Below are 24,600 nucleotides of genomic sequence, written 5' to 3'. Positions count from 1 at the left end.
GCCCAAATCTGTCACTAAGCGCTCCCTGCAGCGGGGCCCGAATCTCTCACTAACCTCTCCCTGCAGCGGGGCCGAATCTGTCACTAAGCGCTCCCTGCAGCGGGGCCGAATCTGTCACTAACCTCTCCCTGCAGCGGGGCCGAATCTGTCACTAACCTCTCCCTGCAGCGGGGCCGAATCTGTCACTAACCTCTCCCTGCAGCGGGGCCCGAATCTGTCACTAAGCACTCCCTGCAGCGGGGCCCGAATCTGTCACTAAGCACTCCCTGCAGCGGGGCCCGAATCTGTCACTAAGCTCTCCCTGCAGCGGGGCCGAATCTCTCACTAAGCGCTCCCTGCAGCGGGGCCCGAATCTGTCACTAAGCGCTCCCTGCAGCGGGGCCCGAATCTGTCACTAAGCTCTCCCTGCAGCGGGGCCGAATCTGTCACTAAGCGCTCCCTGCAGCGGGGCCGAATCTGTCACTAAGCGCTCCCTGCAGCGGGGCCCGAATCTCTCACTAACCTCTCCCTGCAGCGGGGCCCGAATCTGTCACTAAGCGCTCCCTGCAGCGGGCCCGAATCTCTCACTAAGCGCTCCCTGCAGCGGGCCCGAATCTCTCACTAAGCGCTCCCTGCAGCGGGGGCCCGAATCTGTCACTAAGCGCTCCCTGCAGCGGGGCCGAATCTCTCACTAAGCGCTCCCTGCAGCGGCCCGAATCTGTCACTAACCTCTCCCTGCAGCGGGCCCGAATCTGTCACTAACCTCTCCCTGCAGCGGGCCCGAATCTGTCACTAAGCGCTCCCTGCAGCGGGCCCGAATCTCACTAAGCTCTCCCTGCAGCGGGGCCCGAATCTCTCACTAAGCGCTCCCTGCAGCGGGCCCAAATCTCTCACTAAGCGCTCCCTGCAGCGGGCCCGAATCTCTCACTAAGCGCTCCCTGCAGCGGGGCCGAATCTGTCACTAACCTCTCCCTGCAGCGGGCCCGGATCTGTCACTAAGCGCTCCCTGCAGCGGGCCTGTAGACGGACGTTCACAGAGGTACACAATGGAGGCTTTTATAAGGTGAAATTATAATAAGGCTTTATTGTGCCTTTTCCTTTTTCATCAGGAAATCATCCAAACACAGGGGGGGGGGGGAACAAAGCTTCTATTCACTTGGGAGTATCTCTAGTGAAAATACCATGCAATTAATTCACAACTCCCTAAGTCAAGCATGTCTCGCAGCCCCAAAACATATAGCATGAAATAAGCAGATATAAGCAGTCTCTTAATAATGAAAGTCTTATCTGTTCCTTGGAGGGAAAATCTTCTCTGGTTCAGCTCCCTTCCCTCAGGGTGTGTCAGCATTCAGGTTCAGAAGTTTTCCCTGTGTCTTTTAAGCAGCTCTGCTGTTTCTTCTGGCAGAGCTCAAGACAGTTGTGAGAGTCAAAGACAATCTCTGCTCTCTCTCCCAAGTTCAGCTCTCAGTCACAGCTAAGGAGCTACTTCCTGTCTCAACGGCAGGCTTTTTCTACCACCCCTAATCAGGCAGGTGGTGTTAGTTAATTTGCTACCAGCAGTTAACCACCACACTGCTGGATTAGAGGCACATTTGTGAACAGGGATAAGTCCCCTGTTACAGGGCCCACATCTCTCATCCAGAGAGAAAAAAGTCACACGCCAGAAAAGGACCTAAAGCGCACAGGAGGGAAAATACAAAAACCAAAACATAGTGCAATCTGTATTTGTGCAGAAAGACCCTGCTAATAAAGGTCTACACTTACAGAATAATAGATCAATACGGGCAGTGATCATGAACTGGACTTTATTCTGTAAGTGTAGACCTTTATTAGCAGGGTCTTTCTGCACAAATACAGATTGCACTATGTTTTGGTTTTTGTATTTTCCCTCCTGTGCGCTTTAGTCCTTTTCTGGCGTAGTCCCATGCTGTGTTTAAAAGCTGTGAGAACAGTGACACATCAGCTTAAATGGGCTCCACATGAATGCCAGCCCGTGTGTAATGGGGGAGGGACAGGCCTGGCTCCCGATACAAGCTTGTGTGTAATGGGGGAGGGACAGGCCTGGCTCCCGATACCAGCCCGTGTAATAATGGGGGAGGGACAGGCCTGGCTCCCGATACCAGCCCGTGTAATAATGGGGGAGGGACAGGCCTGGCTCCCGGTACCAGCCCGTGTGTAATGGGGGAGGGACATGCCTGGCTCCCGATACCAGCCCGTGTGTAATGGGGGAGTGACAGGCCTGGCTCCCGATACCAGCCCGTGTAATAATGGGGGAGGGACAGGCCTGGCTCCCGATACCAGCCCGTGTGTAATGGGGGAGGGACAGGCCTGGCTCCCGATACAAGCTTGTGTGTAATGGGGGAGGGACAGGCCTGGCTCCCGATACCAGCCCGTGTGTAATGGGGGAGGGACAGGCCTGGCTCCCGATACCAGCCCGTGTGTAATGGGGGAGGGACAGGCGCTGCCCATCCCCCATTACACACGGGCTGGCATCGGGAACCAGAGACTTGATCACGGAAAAAAACAAAGAGCTCAAAAGACTGAGACATAAGATTACACTACGACAGAGAGAGAAAGAGTCTCCAAAGCATTCATTGTCAACAGTTAAAACGTTGGAGTCTGAAAAGGTGAGAAAAAGGTTACAAACCTAAAACAAACACTGGGGTCACAGGAGTAGAGGTAAAACAGAGTGAGGCTCTGCGAACCAGTAAAGTACAGGTGTCTGCACTACAGGAAAAGGTATTGGCTCTACCCAAGCATCTGTATCCCACTTCTAATACCATATGTGATGGAGCGGCCTGTAGGTGAGGTCAATAAGACGCTAAACAAGGTGTTTAAGCTTTAACTGCAGTGGTTTTTATTAGACCATAATAATAAAATAATAGGCACCGTCCCTTTAAAGTAAAAAGAAACCATAAAATAATTGCCTACTCCTTCACAAGAGACTGACTACACAGCAGCTGTAGGGTCTCTGTGTAGCTCCTACAGCAACGCCGGTTCCAGGGAGCAGGCTGTGTCCAGCCCGTAGCTGTCTTTATCCTGTGTGGGGGTCCCAGCTGTTCCCATCAGCTGTGCTTCCTGCAGAGCTGGGGAACCAGAACAACCAGGGTCCCTCCTGGGTGGGAGAAGTTTAACTTCCCCTCTTTCTGGGGAAAAACAGCCTCTCACTGTCTCTGGCAACGTCCTGCCTTTTATCCCTGCTCAATCAGGAGTCTCATACACCCCATAGGAAATCTGACACCAGTGCAGTCTCCTGATGCTTGCAAAGGGAGTTAACCTCTTCACTCCCTTAGTCCGTGATTATACCAAAAAACGGTGTCCGCGACGCCGTGCGGCGGAAAAACATACTGCAGAAATCCGATTGAGGTATACTTACCTTCAGCGATGTGCACGCCCGAGCTGCAGCGCAGCAGACTGGAGACAGGGGATTTTGTTCTTGGCAGGCGACGGCCGCGTCACGTGAGCGGTTCAGCTAATGAGCGAGAACCGCTCACGGCCACGCCTCCCTGTGTCCGATGCCACTCAGCGGCAGCGTGAGGGTGCACTTACCGGATCGGGCTGCTACACACCTGGTATCATCGTCCCCTTACACGGACCGCCCGTGTGTCGCAGCTGCTAGGTTGTCCATGTGACATCCTGTGTATAGTGTCCCCCGCTCCCTGTGCCATGTCTTGGGTTTTGGTGCCGCTGACTCCCTGTTCTGTCCTCAGATCGGATCACACATCAAGCAGCGTGTGCAGGAGTTGGGTCACGGCTGCTCCATGCTGGTCACCAAGGCCGGAGCTCTGCAATGCTGCCCCAGCGATGGCTACACCAAGAAGGAGCTGATCGAGAGTGCGCGGCGCGTGTCAGAGAAGGTGAGGAAAGAGGTCTCTGCTGCACAGCACTCAAACCACCACCACCCAGCGTCTCCTCACATAGAAACTGCCCCCCCAGGAACCACCACCCAGCGTCTCCTCACACAGAAACTGCCCCCCCAGGAACCACCACCCAGCGTCTCCTCACATAGAAACTGCCCCCCCAGGAACCACCACCCAGCGTCTCCTCACATAGAAACTGCCCCCCCAGGAACCACCACCCAGCGTCTCCTCACATAGAAACTGCCCCCCCAGGAACCACCACCCAGCGTCTCCTCACATAGAAACTGCCCCCCCAGGAACCACCACCCAGCGTCTCCTCACATAGGAACTGCCCCCCCAGGATCCATACCCACAGAGGTCTCTGCTGCACAGCACTCAAACCATCACCACCCAGCGTCTCCTCACATAGAAACTGTCCCCCCCCCCCCCCAGCATCCATACCCACCCCTTTCCCAAGGAAACTACTCCAGCACGGACACTGTCCCCATCCATCCACCTGGAGAAATAAGAGCCCCAGGTAGTGAGCGTCCCCTCTGCACATTGTTAGTGTGTGTGAGACATCCCCCCCAGCGCTGATAACCTGTCTATTCTCCCCCCCCCCGTTAGGTGTCCCATGTAGTGAGCGTCCCCTCTGCACATTGTTAGTGTGTCTGAGACATCCCCCCCAGCACTGATAACCTGTCTATTCTCCCCCCCCCCCGTTAGGTGCCCCAGGAGTGAGCGTCCCCTCTGCACATTGTTAGTGTGTCTGAGACATCCCCCCCAGCACTGATAACCTGTCTATTCTCCCCCCCCCCCCGTTAGGTGTCCCATGTAGTGAGCGTCCCCTCTGCACATTGTTAGTGTGTGTGAGACATCCCCCCCAGCACTGATAACCTGTCTATTCTCTCCCCCCCCCGTTAGGTGTCCCATGTAGTGAGCGTCCCCTCTGCACATTGTTAGTGTGTGTGAGACATCCCCCCCAGCACTGATAACCTGTCTATTCTCCCCCCCCCCGTTAGGTGTCCCATGTAGTGAGCGTCCCCTCTGCGCATTGTTAGTGTGTCTGAGACATCCCCCCCAGCACTGATAACCTGTCTATTCTCCCCCCCCCGTTAGGTGCCCCAGGTAGTGAGCGTCCCCTCTGCACATTGTTAGTGTGTATGAGACATCCCCCCCAGCACTGATAACCTGTCTATTCTCCCCCCCCCCCCCCGTTAGGTGTCCCATGTAGTGAGCGTCCCCTCTGCACATTGTTAGTGTGTGTGAGACATCCCCCCCAGCGCTGATAACCTGTCTATCCCCCCCCCCCGTTAGGTGTCCCATGTAGTGAGCGTCCCCTCTGCGCATTGTTAGTGTGTGTGAGACATCCCCCCCAGCACTGATAACCTGTCTATTCTCCCCCCCCGTTAGGTGCCCCATGTAGTGAGCGTCCCCTCTGCACATTGTTAGTGTGTGTGAGACATCCCCCCCAGCGCTGATAACCTGTCTATTCTCCCCCCCCCCCGTTAGGTGCCCCATGTAGTGAGCGTCCCCTCTGCACATTGTTAGTGTGTGTGAGACATCCCCCCCAGCACTGATAACCTGTCTATTCTCCCCCCCCCCCCGTTAGGTGTCCCATGTAGTGAGCGTCCCCTCTGCACATTGTTAGTGTGTGTGAGACATCCCCCCCCAGCGCTGATAACCTGTCTATTCTCCCCCCCCCCCCTGTTAGGTGTCCCATGTAGTGAGCGTCCCCTCTGCACATTGTTAGTGTGTGTGAGACATCTCCCCCAGCGCTGATAACCTGTTTATTCTTCCCCCCCCCCGTTAGGTGCCCCATGTAGTGAGCGTCCCCTCTGCACATTGTTAGTGTGTGTGAGACATCCCCCCCAGCGCTGATAACCTGTCTATTCTCCCCCCCCCCCGTTAGGTGTCCCATGTAGTGAGCGTCCCCTCTGCGCATTGTTAGTGTGTGTGAGACATCCCCCCCAGCACTGATAACCTGTCTATTCTCCCCCCCCCCCCCGGTTAGGTGTCCCATGTAGTGAGCGTCCCCTCTGCACATTGTTAGTGTGTGTGAGACATCCCCCCCAGCGCTGATAACCTGTCTATTCTCTCCCCCCCCCGTTAGGTGTCCCATGTAGTGAGCGTCCCCTCTGCACATTGTTAGTGTGTGTGAGACATCCCCCCCAGCACTGATAACCTGTCTATTCTCTCCCCCCCCCGTTAGGTGTCCCATGTAGTGAGCGTCCCCTCTGCACATTGTTAGTGTGTGTGAGACATCCCCCCCAGCACTGATAACCTGTCTATTCTCCCCCCCCCCGTTAGGTGTCCCATGTAGTGAGCGTCCCCTCTGCACATTGTTAGTGTGTGTGAGACATCCCCCCCAGCACTGATAACCTGTCTATTCTCCCCTCCCCCCCCGTTAGGTGCCCCATGTAGTGAGCGTCCCCTCTGCACATTGTTAGTGTGTGTGAGACATCCCCCCCAGCACTGATAACCTGTCTATTCTCTCCCCCCCCGTTAGGTGTCCCATGTAGTGAGCGTCCCCTCTGCACATTGTTAGTGTGTGTGAGACATCCCCCCCAGCGCTGATAACCTGTTTATTCTCCCCCCCCCGTTAGGTGCCCCATGTAGTGAGCGTCCCCTCTGCACATTGTTAGTGTGTGTGAGACATCCCCCCCAGCACTGATAACCTGTCTATTCTCCCCTCCCCCCCCCGTTAGGTGCCCCAGGTAGTGAGCGTCCCCTCTGCACATTGTTAGTGTGTCTGAGACATCCCCCCCAGCACTGATAACCTGTCTATTCTCCCCCCCCCCGTTAGGTGTCCCATGTAGTGAGTGTCCCCTCTGCACATTGTTAGTGTGTGTGAGACATCCCCCCCAGCACTGATAACCTGTCTATTCTCCCCCCCCCCCCGTTAGGTGTCCCATGTAGTGAGCGTCCCCTCTGCACATTGTTAGTGTGTGTGAGACATCCCCCCCAGCACTGATAACCTGTCTATTCTCCCCTCCCCCCCCCGTTAGGTGCCCCATGTAGTGAGCGTCCCCTCTGCACATTGTTAGTGTGTGTGAGACATCCCCCCCAGCGCTGATAACCTGTCTATTCTCCCCCCCCCCGTTAGGTGTCCCATGTAGTGAGCGTCCCCTCTGCACATTGTTAGTATGTGTGAGACATCCCCCCCAGCACTGATAACCTGTCTATTCTCCCCCCCCCCCGTTAGGTGTCCCATGTAGTGAGCGTCCCCTCTGCACATTGTTAGTGTGTGTGAGACATCCCCCCCAGCGCTGATAACCTGTCTATTCTCCCCCCCCCCGTTAGGTGTCCCATGTAGTGAGCGTCCCCTCTGCACATTGTTAGTGTGTGTGAGACATCCCCCCCAGCGCTGATAACCTGTCTATTCTCCCCCCCCCCGTTAGGTGCCCCATGTAGTGAGCGTCCCCTCTGCACATTGTTAGTGTGTGTGAGACATCCCCCCCAGCGCTGATAACCTGTCTATTCTCCCCCCCCGTTAGGTGTCCCATGTAGTGAGCGTCCCCTCTGCACATTGTTAGTGTGTCTGAGACATCCCCCCCAGCGCTGATAACCTGTCTATTCTCTCCCCCCCCCCGTTAGGTGTCCCATGTAGTGAGCGTCCCCTCTGCACATTGTTAGTGTGTTTGAGACATCCCCCCCAGCGCTGATAACCTGTCTATTCTCCCCCCCCCCCCGTTAGGTGCCCCAGGTAGTGACCGTCCCCTCTGCACATTGTTAGTGTGTGTGAGACATCCCCCCCAGCGCTGATAACCTGTCTATTCTCCCCCCCCCGCTAGGTGTCCCATGTAGTGAGCGTCCCCTCTGCACATTGTTAGTGTGTCTGAGACATCCCCCCCAGCACTGATAACCTGTCTATTCTCCCCCCCCCCCCCGTTAGGTGTCCCATGTAGTGAGCGTCCCCTCTGCACATTGTTAGTGTGTTTGAGACATCCCCCCCAGCGCTGATAACCTGTCTATTCTCCCCCCCCCGTTACGTGTCCCATGTAGTGAGTGTCCCCTCTGCACATTGTTAGTGTGTGTGAGACATCCCCCCCAGCGCTGATAACCTGTCTATTCTCTCCCCCCCCGTTAGGTGTCCCATGTAGTGAGCGTCCCCTCTGCACATTGTTAGTGTGTCTGAGACATCCCCCCCAGCACTGATAACCTGTCTATTCTCCCCCCCCCGTAAGGTGTCACATGTAGTGAGCGTCCCCTCTGCACATTGTTAGTGTGTCTGAGACATCCCCCCCAGCGCTGATAACCTGTCTATTCTCTCCCCCCCCCCCCGTTAGGTGTCCCATGTAGTGAGCGTCCCCTCTGCACATTGATAGTGTGTGTGAGACATCCCCCCCAGCGCTGATAACCTGTCTATTCTCTCCCCCCCCCCCGTTAGGTGTCCCAGGTAGTGAACGTCCCCTCTGCACATTGTTAGTGTGTGTGAGACAACCCCCCAGCACCGATAACCTGTCTATTCTCCCCTCCCCCCCCCCCCCGTTAGGTGTCCCATGTAGTGAGCGTCCCCTCTGCACATTGTTAGTGTGTCTGAGACATCCCCCCCAGCGCTGATAACCTGTCTATTCTCCCCCCCCGTTAGGTGTCCCATGTAGTGAGCGTCCCCTCTGCACATTGTTAGTGTGTCTGAGACATCCCCCCCAGCGCTGATAACCTGTCTATTCTCTCCCCCCCCCCGTTAGGTGTCCCAGGTAGTGAACGTCCCCTCTACACATTGTTAGTGTGTGTGAGACAACCCCCCAGCACTGATAACCTGTCTATTCTCCCCCCCCTGTTAGGTGTCCCATGTAGTGAGCGTCCCCTCTGCACATTGTTAGTGTGTGTGAGACATCCCCCCCAGCGCTGATAACCTGTCTTTCCTCCCCCCCCCCCGTTAGGTGTCCCATGTAGTGAGCGTCCCCTCTGCACATTGTTAGTGTGTGTGAGACATCCCCCCCAGCGCTGATAACCTGTCTTTCCTCCCCCCCCCCCCGTTAGGTGTCCCACGTGCTTGCTGCGCTGCAGGCCGGTAATCGGGGCACTCAGGCCTGTATCACTGCAGCCAGCGCTGTGTCCGGTATCATCGCTGACCTGGACACCACCATCATGTTTGCCACAGCCGGGTCTCTGAACCGGGAGAATGCCGAGACCTTCGCGGATCACCGGTATCAGCGGGGGGGGGGGGGGGTTACTATGGGGAGGGGGGGGGAGGAGACATTTTACTTGGGGGGGGGGGGGTGGAAGAGCTGTTATCTCACAGTGAGGTGTGGGTCGGGTATAATAGACACGTTATCTCACAGTAAGGTATGGGTCGGGTATAATAGACACGTTATCTCACAGTGAGGTGTTGGTCGGGTATAATAGACACGTTATCTCACAGTGAGGTGTGGGTCGGGTATAATAGACACGTTATCTCACAGTGAGGTATGGGTCGGGTATAATAGACACGTTATCTCACAGTGAGGTGTGGGTCGGGTATAATAGGCACGTTATCTCACAGTGAGGTGTGGGTCGGGTATAATAGGCACGTTATCTCACAGTGAGGTGTGGGTCGGGTATAATAGACACGTTATCTCACAGTGAGGTATGAGTCGGGTATAATAGACACGTTATCTCACAGTGAGGTATGGGTCGGGTATAATAGACACGTTATCTCACAGTGAGGTGTGGGTCGGGTATAATAGACACGTTATCTCACAGTACGGTATGGGTCGGGTATAATAGACACGTTATCTTACAGTGAGGTGTGGGTCGGGTATAATAGGCACGTTATCTCACAGTGAGGTATGGGTCGGGTATAATAGACACGTTATCTCACAGTAAGGTGTGGGTCGGGTATAATAGACACGTTATCTCACAGTGAGGTATGGGTCGGGTATAATAGGCACGTTATCTCACAGTGAGGTGTGGGTCGGGTATAATAGACACGTTATCTCACAGTGAGGTATGAGTCGGGTATAATAGACACGTTATCTCACAGTGAGGTGTGGGTCGGGTATAATAGACACGTTATCTCACAGTGAGGTGTGGGTCGGGTATAATAGACACGTTATCTCACAGTGAGGTATGGGTCGGGTATAATAGACACGTTATCTCACAGTAAGGTATTGGTCGGGTATAATAGACACGTTATCTCACAGTGAGGTGTGGGTCGGGTATAATAGACACGTTATCTCACAGTAAGGTGTGGGTCGGGTATAATAGACACGTTATCTCACAGTGAGGTATGGATCGGGTATAATAGACACGTTATCTCACAGTAAGGTGTGGGTCGGGTATAATAGACACGTTATCTCACAGTGAGGTGTGGGTCGGGTATAATAGACACGTTATCTCACAGTAAGGTGTGGGTCGGGTATAATACACACGTTATCTCACAGTAAGGTGTGGGTCGGGTATAATAGACACGTTATCTCACAGTGAGGTGTGGGTCGGGTATAATAGACACGTTATCTCACAGTGAGGTATGGGTCGGGTATAATAGGCACGTTATCTCACAGTGAGGTATGGGTCGGGTATAATAGACACGTTATCTCACAGTAAGGTGTGGGTCGGGTATAATAGACACGTTATCTCACAGTGAGGTATGGGTCGGGTATAATAGACACGTTATCTCACAGTGAGGTATGGGTCGGGTATAATAGACACGTTATCTCACAGTAAGGTGTGGGTCGGGTATAATAGACACGTTATCTCACAGTAAGGTGTGGGTCGGGTATAATAGACACGTTATCTCACAGTGAGGTGTGGGTCGGGTATAATAGACACGTTATCTCACAGTGAGGTGTGGGTCGGGTATAATAGACACGTTATCTCACAGTAAGGTATGGGTCGGGTATAATAGACACGTTATCTCACAGTAAGGTGTGGGTCGGGTATAATAGACACGTTATCACACAGTAAGGTGTGGGTCGGGTATAATAGACACGTTATCTCACAGTAAGGTGTGGGTCGGGTATAATAGACACGTTATCTCACAGTAAGGTATGGATCGGGTATAATAGACACGTTATCTCACAGTGAGGTATGGGTCGGGTATAATAGGCACGTTATCTCACAGTAAGGTGTGGGTCGGGTATAATAGACACGTTATCTCACAGTAAGGTATGGATCGGGTATAATAGACATGTTATCTCACAGTGAGGTGTGGGTCGGGTATAATAGACACGTTATCTCACAGTAAGGTATGGATCGGGTATAATAGACACGTTATCTCACAGTGAGGTATGGGTCGGGTATAATAGGCACGTTATCTCACAGTAAGGTGTGGGTCGGGTATAATAGACACGTTATCTCACAGTGAGGTATGGGTCGGGTATAATAGACACGTTATCTCACAGTAAGGTATGGATCGGGTATAATAGACACGTTATCTCACAGTAAGGTGTGGGTCGGGTATAATAGGCACGTTATCTCACAGTAAGGTGTGGGTCGGGTATAATAGACACGTTATCTCACAGTGAGGTATGGGTCGGGTATAATAGACACGTTATCTCACAGTAAGGTGTGGGTCGGGTATAATAGACACGTTATCTCACAGTGAGGTATGGGTCGGGTATAATAGGCACGTTATCTCACAGTAAGGTATGGGTCGGGTATAATAGACACGTTATCTCACAGTGAGGTGTGGGTCGGGTATAATAGACACGTTATCTCACAGTAAGCTGTGGGTCGGGTATAATAGACACGTTATCTCACAGTAAGGTGTGGGTCGGGTATAATAGACACGTTATCTCACAGTAAGGTGTGGGTCGGGTATAATAGACACGTTATCTCACAGTAAGGTGTGGGTCGGGTATAATAGACACGTTATCTCACAGTGAGGTGTGGGTCGGGTATAATAGACACGTTATCTCACAGTGAGGTGTGGGTCGGGTATAATAGACACGTTATCTCACAGTAAGGTGTGGGTCGGGTATAATAGACACGTTATCTCACAGTAAGGTATGGATCGGGTATAATAGACACGTTATCTCACAGTGAGGTATGGGTCGGGTATAATAGACACGTTATCTCACAGTAAGGTGTGGGTCGGGTATAATAGACACGTTATCTCACAGTAAGGTATGGGTCGGTTATAATAGACACGTTATCTCACAGTGAGGTGTGGGTCGGGTATAATAGACACGTTATCTCACAGTGAGGTATGGGTCGGGTATAATAGACACGTTATCTCACAGTGAGGTATGGGTCGGGTATAATAGGCACGTTATCTCACAGTGAGGTATGGGTCGGGTATAATAGACACGTTATCTCACAGTGAGGTATGGGTCGGGTATAATAGACACGTTATCTCACAGTAAGGTGTGGGTCGGGTATAATAGACACGTTATCTCACAGTGAGGTGTGGGTCGGGTATAATAGACACGTTATCTCACAGTAAGGTATGGGTCGGGTATAATAGACACGTTATCTCACAGTGAGGTATGGGTCGGGTATAATAGACACGTTATCTCACAGTAAGGTATGGGTCGGGTATAATAGACACGTTATCTCACAGTAAGATGTGGGTCGGGTATAATAGACACGTTATCTCACAGTGAGGTGTGGGTCGGGTATAATAGGCACGTTATCTCACAGTAAGGTGTGGGTCGGGTATAATAGACACGTTATCTCACAGTGAGGTGTGGGTCGGGTATAATAGACACGTTATCTCACAGTGAGGTGTGGGTCGGGTATAATAGACACGTTATCTCACAGTAAGGTGTGGGTCGGGTATAATAGACACGTTATCTCACAGTAAGGTGTGGGTCGGGTATAATAGACACGTTATCTCACAGTAAGGTGTGGGTCGGGTATAATAGGCACGTTATATCACAGTAAGGTGTGGGTCGGGTATAATAGGCACGTTATCTCACAGTAAGGTGTGGGTCAGGTATAATAGACACGTTATCTCACAGTAAGGTATGGGTCGGGTATAATAGACACGTTATCGCACAGTGAGGTATGGGTCGGGTATAATAGGCATGTTATCTCACAGTAAGGTGTGGGTCGGGTATAATAGACACGTTATCTCACAGTAAGGTGTGGGTCGGGTATAATAGACACGTTATCTCACAGTAAGGTATGGGTCGGGTATAATAGACACGTTATCTCACAGTAAGGTGTGGGTCGGGTATAATAGGCACGTTATCTCACAGTAAGGTGTGGGTCGGGTATAATAGACACGTTATCTCACAGTAAGGTATGGGTCGGGTATAATAGACACGTTATCTCACAGTAAGGTGTGGGTCGGGTATAATAGGCACGTTATCTCACAGTGAGGTGTGGGTCGGGTATAATAGACACGTTATCTCACAGTAAGGTGTGGGTCGGGTATAATAGACACGTTATCTCACAGTAAGGTATGGGTCGGGTATAATAGACACGTTATCTCACAGTAAGGTGTGGGTCGGGTATAATAGGCACGTTATCTCACAGTAAGGTGTGGGTCGGGTATAATAGACACGTTATCTCACAGTGAGGTATGGGTCGGGTATAATAGGCACGTTATCTCACAGTAAGGTGTGGGTCGGGTATAATAGACACGTTATCTCACAGTGAGGTATGGGTCGGGTATAATAGACATGTTATCTCACAGTGAGGTGTGGTCGGGTATAATAGACACGTTATCTCACAGTGAGGTATGGGTCGGGTATAATAGACACGTTATCTCACAGTAAGGTGTGGGTCGGGTATAATAGACACGTTATCTCACAGTAAGGTGTGGGTCGGGTATAATAGACACGTTATCTCACAGTAAGGTGTGGGTCGGGTATAATAGACACGTTATCTCACAGTGAGGTGTGGGTCGGGTATAATAGACACGTTATCTCACAGTAAGGTGTGGGTCGGGTATAATAGGCACGTTATCTCACAGTGAGGTATGTGTCGGGTATAATAGACACGTTATCTCACAGTAAGGTATGGGTCGGGTATAATAGACACGTTATCTCACAGTAAGGTGTGGGTCGGGTATAATAGACACGTTATCTCACAGTAAGGTGTGGGTCGGGTATAATAGACACGTTATCTCACAGTAAGGTGTCGGTCGGGTATAATAGACACGTTATCTCACAGTAAGGTGTGGGTCGGGTATAATAGACACGTTATCTCACAGTAAGGTATTGGTCGGGTATAATAGACACGTTATCTCACAGTGAGGTGTGGGTCGGGTATAATAGGCACGTTATCTCACAGTGAGGTGTGGGTCGGGTATAATAGACACGTTATCTCACAGTGAGGTATGGGTCGGGTATAATAGACACGTTATCTCACAGTGAGGTGTGGGTCGGGTATAATAGACACGTTATCTCACAGTAAGGTGTGGGTCGGGTATAATAGGCACGTTATCTCACAGTGAGGTGTGGGTCAGGTATAATAGACACGTTATCTCACAGTGAGGTGTGGGTCGGGTATAATAGACACGTTATCTCACAGTGAGGTGTGGGTCGGGTATAATAGACACGTTATCTCACAGTAAGGTGTGGGTCGGGTATAATAGGCACGTTATCTCACAGTGAGGTGTGGGTCAGGTATAATAGACACGTTATCTCACAGTGAGGTGTGGGTCGGGTATAATAGACACGTTATCTCACAGTGAGGTGTGGGTCGGGTATAATAGACACGTTATCTCACAGTGAGGTGTGGGTCGGGTATAATAGACACGTTATCTCACAGTAAGGTGTGGGTCGGGTATAATAGGCACGTTATCTCACAGTGAGGTGTGGGTCAGGTATAATAGACACGTTATCTCACAGTGAGGTATGGGTCGGGTATAATAGACACGTTATCTCACAGTGAGGTATGGGTCGGGTATAATAGACACGTTATCTCACAGTAAGGTGTGGGTCGGGTATAATAGACACGTTATCTCACAGTAAGGTGTGGGTCGGGTATAATAGACACGTTATCTCACAGTGAGGTGTGGGTCGGGTATAATAGACACGTTATCTCACAGTAAGGTATGGGTCGGGTATAATAGACACGTTATCTCACAGTAAGGTGTGGGTCGGGTATAATAGACACGTTATCACACAGTAAGGTGTGGGTCGGGTATAATAGACACGTTATCTCACAGTAAGGTGTGGGTCGGGTATAATAGACACGTTATCTCACAGTAAGGTATGGATCGGGTATAATAGACACGTTATCTCACAGTGAGGTATGGGTCGGGTATAATAGGCACGTTATCTCACAGTAAGGTGTGGGTCGGGTATAATAGACACGTTATCTCACAGTAAGGTATGGGTCGGGTATAATAGACACGTTATCTCACAGTAAGGTATGGGTCGGGTATAATAGACACGTTATCTCACAGTGAGGTGTGGATCGGGTATAATAGACATGTTATCTCACAGTGAGGTGTGGGTCGGGTATAATAGACACGTTATCTCACAGTAAGGTATGGATCGGGTATAATAGACACGTTATCTCACAGTGAGGTATGGGTCGGGTATAATAGGCACGTTATCTCACAGTAAGGTGTGGGTCGGGTATAATAGACACGTTATCTCACAGTGAGGTATGGGTCGGGTATAATAGACACGTTATCTCACAGTAAGGTATGGATCGGGTATAATAGACACGTTATCTCACAGTAAGGTGTGGGTCGGGTATAATAGGCACGTTATCTCACAGTAAGGTGTGGGTCGGGTATAATAGACACGTTATCTCACAGTGAGGTATGGGTCGGGTATAATAGACACGTTATCTCACAGTAAGGTGTGGGTCGGGTATAATAGACACGTTATCTCACAGTGAGGTATGGGTCGGGTATAATAGGCACGTTATCTCACAGTAAGGTATGGGTCGGGTATAATAGACACGTTATCTCACAGTGAGGTGTGGGTCGGGTATAATAGACACGTTATCTCACAGTAAGCTGTGGGTCGGGTATAATAGACACGTTATCTCACAGTAAGGTGTGGGTCGGGTATAATAGACACGTTATCTCACAGTAAGGTGTGGGTCGGGTATAATAGACACGTTATCTCACAGTAAGGTGTGGGTCGGGTATAATAGACACGTTATCTCACAGTGAGGTGTGGGTCGGGTATAATAGACACGTTATCTCACAGTGAGGTGTGGGTCGGGTATAATAGACACGTTATCTCACAGTAAGGTGTGGGTCGGGTATAATAGACACGTTATCTCACAGTAAGGTATGGATCGGGTATAATAGACACGTTATCTCACAGTGAGGTATGGGTCGGGTATAATAGACACGTTATCTCACAGTAAGGTGTGGGTCGGGTATAATAGACACGTTATCTCACAGTAAGGTATGGGTCGGTTATAATAGACACGTTATCTCACAGTGAGGTGTGGGTCGGGTATAATAGACACGTTATCTCACAGTGAGGTATGGGTCGGGTATAATAGACACGTTATCTCACAGTGAGGTATGGGTCGGGTATAATAGGCACGTTATCTCACAGTGAGGTATGGGTCGGGTATAATAGACACGTTATCTCACAGTGAGGTATGGGTCGGGTATAATAGACACGTTATCTCACAGTAAGGTGTGGGTCGGGTATAATAGACACGTTATCTCACAGTGAGGTGTGGGTCGGGTATAATAGACACGTTATCTCACAGTAAGGTATGGGTCGGGTATAATAGACACGTTATCTCACAGTGAGGTATGGGTCGGGTATAATAGACACGTTATCTCACAGTAAGGTATGGGTCGGGTATAATAGACACGTTATCTCACAGTAAGATGTGGGTCGGGTATAATAGACACGTTATCTCACAGTGAGGTGTGGGTCGGGTATAATAGGCACGTTATCTCACAGTAAGGTGTGGGTCGGGTATAATAGACACGTTATCTCACAGTGAGGTGTGGGTCGGGTATAATAGACACGTTATCTCACAGTGAGGTGTGGGTCGGGTATAATAGACACGTTATCTCACAGTAAGGTGTGGGTCGGGTATAATAGACACGTTATCTCACAGTAAGGTGTGGGTCGGGTATAATAGACACGTTATCTCACAGTAAGGTGTGGGTCGGGTATAATAGGCACGTTATATCACAGTAAGGTGTGGGTCGGGTATAATAGGCACGTTATCTCACAGTAAGGTGTGGGTCAGGTATAATAGGCACGTTATCTCACAGTAAGGTGTGGGTCAGGTATAATAGACACGTTATCTCACAGTAAGGTATGGGTCGGGTATAATAGGCACGTTATCTCACAGTAAGGTGTGGGTCAGGTATAATAGACACGTTATCTCACAGTAAGGTATGGGTCGGGTATAATAGACACGTTATCGCACAGTGAGGTATGGGTCGGGTATAATAGGCATGTTATCTCACAGTAAGGTGTGGGTCGGGTATAATAGACACGTTATCTCACAGTAAGGTGTGGGTCGGGTATAATAGACACGTTATCTCACAGTAAGGTGTGGGTCGGGTATAATAGGCACGTTATCTCACAGTGAGGTATGGGTCGGGTATAATAGACACGTTATCTCACAGTAAGGTGTGGGTCGGGTATAATAGACACGTTATCTCACAGTAAGGTATGGGTCGGGTATAATAGACACGTTATCTCACAGTAAGGTGTGGGTCGGGTATAATAGGCACGTTATCTCACAGTGAGGTGTGGGTCGGGTATAATAGACACGTTATCTCACAGTAAGGTGTGGGTCGGGTATAATAGGCACGTTATCTCACAGTAAGGTGTGGGTCGGGTATAATAGACACGTTATCTCACAGTGAGGTATGGGTCGGGTATAATAGACATGTTATCTCACAGTGAGGTGTGGTCGGGTATAATAGACACGTTATCTCACAGTGAGGTATGGGTCGGGTATAATAGACACGTTATCTCACAGTAAGGTGTGGGTCGGGTATAATAGACACGTTATCTCACAGTAAGGTGTGGGTCGGGTATAATAGACACGTTATCTCACAGTAAGGTGTGGGTCGGGTATAATAGACACGTTATCTCACAGTGAGGTGTGGGTCGGGTATAATAGACACGTTATCTCACAGTAAGGTGTGGGTCGGGTATAATAGGCACGTTATCTCACAGTGAGGTATGTGTCGGGTATAATAGACACGTTATCTCACAGTAAGGTATGGGTCGGGTATAATAGACACGTTATCTCACAGTAAGGTATGGGTCGGGTATAATAGACACGTTATCTCACAGTAAGGTGTGGGTCGGGTATAATAGACACGTTATCTCACAGTAAGGTGTGGGTCGGGTATAATAGACACGTTATCTCACAGTAAGGTGTCGGTCGGGTATAATAGACACGTTATCTCACAGTAAGGTGTGGGTCGGGTATAATAGACACGTTATCTCACAGTGAGGTGTGGGTCGGGTATAATAGGCACGTTATCTCACAGTGAGGTGTGGGTCGGGTATAATAGACACGTTATCTCACAGTGAGGTATGGGTCGGGTATAATAGACACGTTATCTCACAGTGAGGTGTGGGTCGGGTATAATAGACACGTTATCTCACAGTAAGGTGTGGGTCGGGTATAATAGGCACGTTATCTCACAGTGAGGTGTGGGTCAGGTATAATAGACACGTTATCTCACAGTGAGGTGTGGGTCGGGTATAATAGACACGTTATCTCACAGTGAGGTGTGGGTCGGGTATAATAGACACGTTATCTCACAGTAAGGTGTGGGTCGGGTATAATAGGCACGTTATCTCACAGTGAGGTGTGGGTCAGGTATAATAGACACGTTATCTCACAGTGAGGTGTGGGTCGGGTATAATAGACACGTTATCTCACAGTGAGGTATGGGTCGGGTATAATAGACACGTTATCTCACAGTGAGGTGTGGGTCTGGTATAATAGACACGTTATCTCACAGTAAGGTGTGGGTCGGGTATAATAGACACGTTATCTCACAGTAAGGTATGGGTCGGGTATAATAGACACGTTATCTCACATTGAGGTATGGGTCGGGTATAATAGGCACGTTATCTCACAGTAAGGTGTGGGTCGGGTATAATAGACACGTTATCTCACAGTGAGGTGTGGGTCGGGTATAATAGACACGTTATCTCACAGTGAGGTATGGGTCGGGTATAATAGACACGTTATCTCACAGTGAGGTGTGGGTCGGGTATAATAGACACGTTATCTCACAGTAAGGTGTGGGTCGGGTATAATAGGCACGTTATCTCACAGTGAGGTGTGGGTCAGGTATAATAGACACGTTATCTCACAGTTAGGTGTGGGCCGGGTATAATAGACACGTTATCTCACAGTGAGGTGTGGGTCGGGTATAATAGGCACGTTATCTCACAGTGAGGTGTGGGTCGGGTATAATAGACACGTTATCTCACAGTAAGGTGTGGGTCGGGTATAATAGACACGTTATCTCACAGTGAGGTGTGGGTCGGGTATAATAGACACGTTATCTCACAGTGAGGTATGGGTCGGGTATAATAGGCACGTTATCTCACAGTGAGGTGTGGGTCGGGTATAATAGGCACGTTATCTCACAGTGAGGTGTGGGTCTGGTATAATAGACACGTTATCTCACAGTAAGGTGTGGGTCGGGTATAATAGACACGTTATCTCACAGTGAGGTGTGGGTCGGGTATAATAGACACGTTATCTCACAGTGAGGTATGGGTCGGGTATAATAGGCACGTTATCTCACAGTAAGGTGTGGGTCGGGTATAATAGACACGTTATCTCACAGTGAGGTATGGGTCGGGTATAATAGGCACGTTATCTCACAGTGAGGTGTGGGTCGGGTATAATAGGCACGTTATCTCACAGTGAGGTATGGGTCGGGTATAATAGACACGTTATCTCACAGTAAGATGTGGGTCGGGTATAATAGGCACCTTATCTCACAGTAAGTTGTGGGTCGGGTATAATAGACACGTTTTGTCACAGTAAGTTGTGGGTCGGGTATAATAGACACGTTATCTCACAGTAAGGTGTGGGTCGGGTATAATAGACACGTTATCTCACAGTAAGGTGTGGGTCGGGTATAATACACACGTTATCTCACAGTAAGGTATGGGTCGGGTATAATAGACACGTTATCTCACAGTAAGGTGTGGGTCGGGTATAATAGACACGTTATCTCACAGTGAGGTGTGGGTCGGGTATAATAGACACGTTATCTCACAGTAAGGTGTGGGTCGGGTATAATAGACACGTTATCTCACAGTAAGGTGTGGGTCGGGTATAATAGACACGTTATCTCACAGTAAGGTGTGGGTCGGGTATAATAGACACGTTATCTCACAGTAAGGTGTGGGTCGGGTATAATAGACACGTTATCTCACAGTGAGGTGTGGGTCGGGTATAATAGACACGTTATCTCACAGTGAGGTGTGGGTCGGGTATAATAGACACGTTATCTCACAGTAAGGTGTGGGTCGGGTATAATAGACACGTTATCTCACAGTAAGGTATGGATCGGGTATAATAGACACGTTATCTCACAGTGAGGTATGGGTCGGGTATAATAGACACGTTATCTCACAGTAAGGTGTGGGTCGGGTATAATAGACACGTTATCTCACAGTAAGGTATGGGTCGGGTATAATAGACACGTTATCTCACAGTGAGGTGTGGGTCGGGTATAATAGACACGTTATCTCACAGTGAGGTATGGGTCGGGTATAATAGACACGTTATCTCACAGTGAGGTATGGGTCGGGTATAATAGGCACGTTATCTCACAGTGAGGTATGGGTCGGGTATAATAGACACGTTATCTCACAGTGAGGTATGGGTCGGGTATAATAGACACGTTATCTCACAGTAAGGTGTGGGTCGGGTATAATAGACACGTTATCTCACAGTGAGGTGTGGGTCGGGTATAATAGACACGTTATCTCACAGTAAGGTATGGGTCGGGTATAATAGACACGTTATCTCACAGTGAGGTATGGGTCGGGTATAATAGACACGTTATCTCACAGTAAGGTATGGGTCGGGTATAATAGACACGTTATCTCACAGTAAGATGTGGGTCGGGTATAATAGACACGTTATCTCACAGTGAGGTGTGGGTCGGGTATAATAGGCACGTTATCTCACAGTAAGGTGTGGGTCGGGTATAATAGACACGTTATCTCACAGTGAGGTGTGGGTCGGGTATAATAGACACGTTATCTCACAGTGAGGTGTGGGTCGGGTATAATAGACACGTTATCTCACAGTAAGGTGTGGGTCGGGTATAATAGACACGTTATCTCACAGTAAGGTGTGGGTCGGGTATAATAGACACGTTATCTCACAGTAAGGTATGGGTCGGGTATAATAGACACGTAATCTCACAGTAAGGTGTGGGTCGGGTATAATAGGCACGTTATCTCACAGTAAGGTGTGGGTCAGGTATAATAGACACGTTATCTCACAGTAAGTTATGGGTCGGGTATAATAGACACGTTATCGCACAGTGAGGTATGGGTCGGGTATAATAGGCATGTTATCTCACAGTAAGGTGTGGGTCGGGTATAATTGACACGTTATCTCACAGTAAGGTGTGGGTCGGGTATAATAGACACATTATCTCACAGTAAGGTGTGGGTCGGGTATAATAGACACGTTATCTCACAGTAAGGTATGGGTCGGGTATAATAGACACGTTATCTCACAGTAAGGTGTGGGTCGGGTATAATAGGCACGTTATCTCACAGTAAGGTATTGGTCGGGTATAATAGACACGTTATCTCACAGTGAGGTGTGGGTCGGGTATAATAGACACGTTATCTCACAGTGAGGTGTGGGTCGGGTATAATAGACACGTTATCTCACAGTGAGGTGTGGGTCGGGTATAATAGACACGTTATCTCACAGTGAGGTGTGGGTCGGGTATAATAGGCACGTTATCTCACAGTAAGGTGTGGGTCGGGTATAATAGACACGTTATCTCACAGTAAGGTATGGGTCGGGTATAATAGACACGTTATCTCACAGTAAGGTGTGGGTCGGGTATAATAGGCACGTTATCTCACAGTGAGGTGTGGGTCGGGTATAATAGACACGTTATCTCACAGTAAGGTGTGGGTCGGGTATAATAGGCACGTTATCTCACAGTAAGGTGTCGGTCGGGTATAATAGACACGTTATCTCACAGTGAGGTATGGGTCGGGTATAATAGACACGTTATCTCACAGTGAGGTGTGGGTCGGGTATAATAGACACGTTATCTCACAGTAAGTTATGGGTCGGGTATAATAGACACGTTATCTCACAGTAAGGTGTGGGTCGGGTATAATAGACACGTTATCTCACAGTAAGGTATGGGTCGGGTATAATAGACACGTTATCTCACAGTAAGGTGTGGGTCGGGTATAATAGACACGTTATCTCACAGTGAGGTGTGGGTCGGGTATAATAGACACGTTATCTCACAGTAAGGTGTGGGTCGGGTATAATAGGCACGTTATCTCACAGTGAGGTATGTGTCGGGTATAATAGACACGTTATCTCACAGTAAGGTATGGGTCGGGTATAATAGACACGTTATCTCACAGTAAGGTCTGGGTCGGGTATAATAGACACGTTATCTCACAGTGAGGTATGGGTCGGGTATAATACACACGTTATCTCACAGTAAGGTGTGGGTCGGGTATAATACACACGTTATCTCACAGTAAGGTATGGGTCGGGTATAATAGACACGTTATCTCACAGTAAGGTGTGGGTCGGGTATAATTGACACGTTATCTCACAGTAAGGTGTGGGTCGGGTATAATTGACACGTTATCTCACAGTGAGGTATGGGTCAGGTATAATAGACACGTTATCTCACAGTGAGGTGTGGGTCGGGTATAATAGACACGTTATCTCACAGTAAGGTGTGGGTCGGGTATAATTGACACGTTATCTCACAGTGAGGTATGGGTCAGGTATAATAGACACGTTATCTCACAGTAAGGTGTGGGTCGGGTATAATAGACACGTTATCTCACAGTGAGGTATGGGTCGGGTATAATAGGCACGTTATCTCACAGTGAGGTATGGGTCGGGTATAATAGACACGTTATCTCACAGTGAGGTGTGGGTCGGGTATAATAGACACGTTATCTCACAGTGAGGTATGGGTCGGGTATAATAGACACGTTATCTCACAGTAAGGTATGGGTCGGGTATAATAGACACGTTATCTCACAGTGAGGTGTGGGTCGGGTATAATAGACACGTTATCTCACAGTGAGGTATGGGTCGGGTATAATAGACACGTTATCTCACAGTGAGGTATGGGTCGGGTATAATAGACACGTTATGTCACAGTAAGGTATGGGTCGGGTATAATAGACACGTTATCTCACAGTAAGATGTGGGTCGGGTATAATAGGCACGTTATCTCACAGTAAGTTGTGGGTCGGGTATAATAAACACGTTATGTCACAGTAAGGTGTGGGTCGGGTATAATAGACACGTTATCTCACAGTAAGGTGTGGGTCGGGTATAATAGACACGTTATCTCACAGTAAGGTGTGGGTCGGGTATAATAGACACGTTATCTCACAGTGAGGTGTGGGTCGGGTATAATAGACACGTTATCTCACAGTAAGGTGTGGGTCGGGTATAATAGACACGTTATCTCACAGTGAGGTATGGGTCGGGTATAATAGGCACGTTATCTCACAGTAAGGTATGGGTCGGGTATAATAGACACGTTATCTCACAGTAAGGTCTGGGTCGGGTATAATAGACACGTTATCTCACAGTGAGGTATGGGTCGGGTATAATACACACGTTATCTCACAGTAGGTGTGGGTCGGGTATAATACACACGTTATCTCACAGTAAGGTATGGGTCGGGTATAATAGACACGTTATCTCACAGTAAGGTGTGGGTCGGGTATAATACACACGTTATCTCACAGTAAGGTGTGGGTCGGGTATAATAGGCACGTTATCTCACAGTAAGGTGTGGGTCGGGTATAATAGGCACGTTATCTCACAGTAAGGTGTGGGTCGGGTATTATAGACACGTTATCTCACAGTAAGGTGTGGGTCGGGTATAATAGGCACGTTATCTCACAGTAAGGTGTGGGTCGGGTATAATAGGCACGTTATCTCACAGTAAAATGTGTGTTGGGTATAATAGACACGTTATCTCACAGTACGGTATGGGTCGGGTATAATAGACACGTTATCTCACAGTGAGGTGTGGGTCGGGAATAATAGACACGTTATCTCACAGTGAGGTGTGGGTCGGGTATAATAGACACGTTATCTCACAGTAAGATGTGGGTCGGGTATAATAGACACGTTATCTCACAGTGAGGTGTGGGTCGGGTATAATAGACACGTTATCTCACAGTAAGGTATGGGTCGGGTATAATAGACACGTTATCTCACAGTGAGGTGTTGGTCGGGTATAATAGACACGTTATCTCACAGTAAGGTATGGGTCGGGTATAATAGACACGTTATCTCACAGTAAGGTGTGGGTTGGGTATAATAGACACGTTATCTCACAGTGAGGTATGGGTCGGGTATAATAGACACGTTATCTCACAGTAAGGTGTGGGTCGGGTATAATAGACACGTTATCTCACAGTGAGGTGTTGGTCGGGTATAATAGACACGTTATCTCACAGTACGGTATGGGTCGGGTATAATAGACACGTTATCTCACAGTGAGGTGTGGGTCGGGTATAATAGACACGTTATCTCACAGTGAGGTGTGGGTCGGGTATAATAGACACGTTATCTCACAGTGAGGTATGGGTCGGGTATAATAGACACGTTATCTCACAGTGAGGTATGGGTCGGGTATAATAGACACGTTATGTCACAGTAAGGTATGGGTCGGGTATAATAGACACGTTATCTCACAGTAAGATGTGGGTCGGGT

The 24,600-nt window shown here is 49.3% G+C and overlaps 1 protein-coding gene across 1 annotated transcript in view; it reads left to right on the top strand.

Annotated features, from left to right (window-relative positions):
* Positions 1-24,600, top strand: part of LOC142468757 (talin-1-like) — a gene marked incomplete at both ends in the record, with an annotated part of 229,739 nt that overhangs the window by 152,152 nt on the left and 52,987 nt on the right. Inside the window, 2 exons of the mRNA XM_075575267.1 lie at positions 3,690-3,836; positions 8,805-8,971. Of these exons, the coding sequence (XP_075431382.1) occupies positions 3,690-3,836; positions 8,805-8,971 (314 nt within the window). The remainder of the gene's footprint in view (positions 1-3,689; positions 3,837-8,804; positions 8,972-24,600) is intronic.

This window comes from Ascaphus truei, chromosome 1 (genome assembly GCF_040206685.1).
Source record: "Ascaphus truei isolate aAscTru1 chromosome 1, aAscTru1.hap1, whole genome shotgun sequence".
NCBI classification, from domain to species: Eukaryota; Metazoa; Chordata; class Amphibia; order Anura; family Ascaphidae; genus Ascaphus; species Ascaphus truei.
The sequence above is the reverse complement of the archived record's forward strand: the minus strand, read 5'-3'. Positions and strand labels throughout refer to the sequence as shown.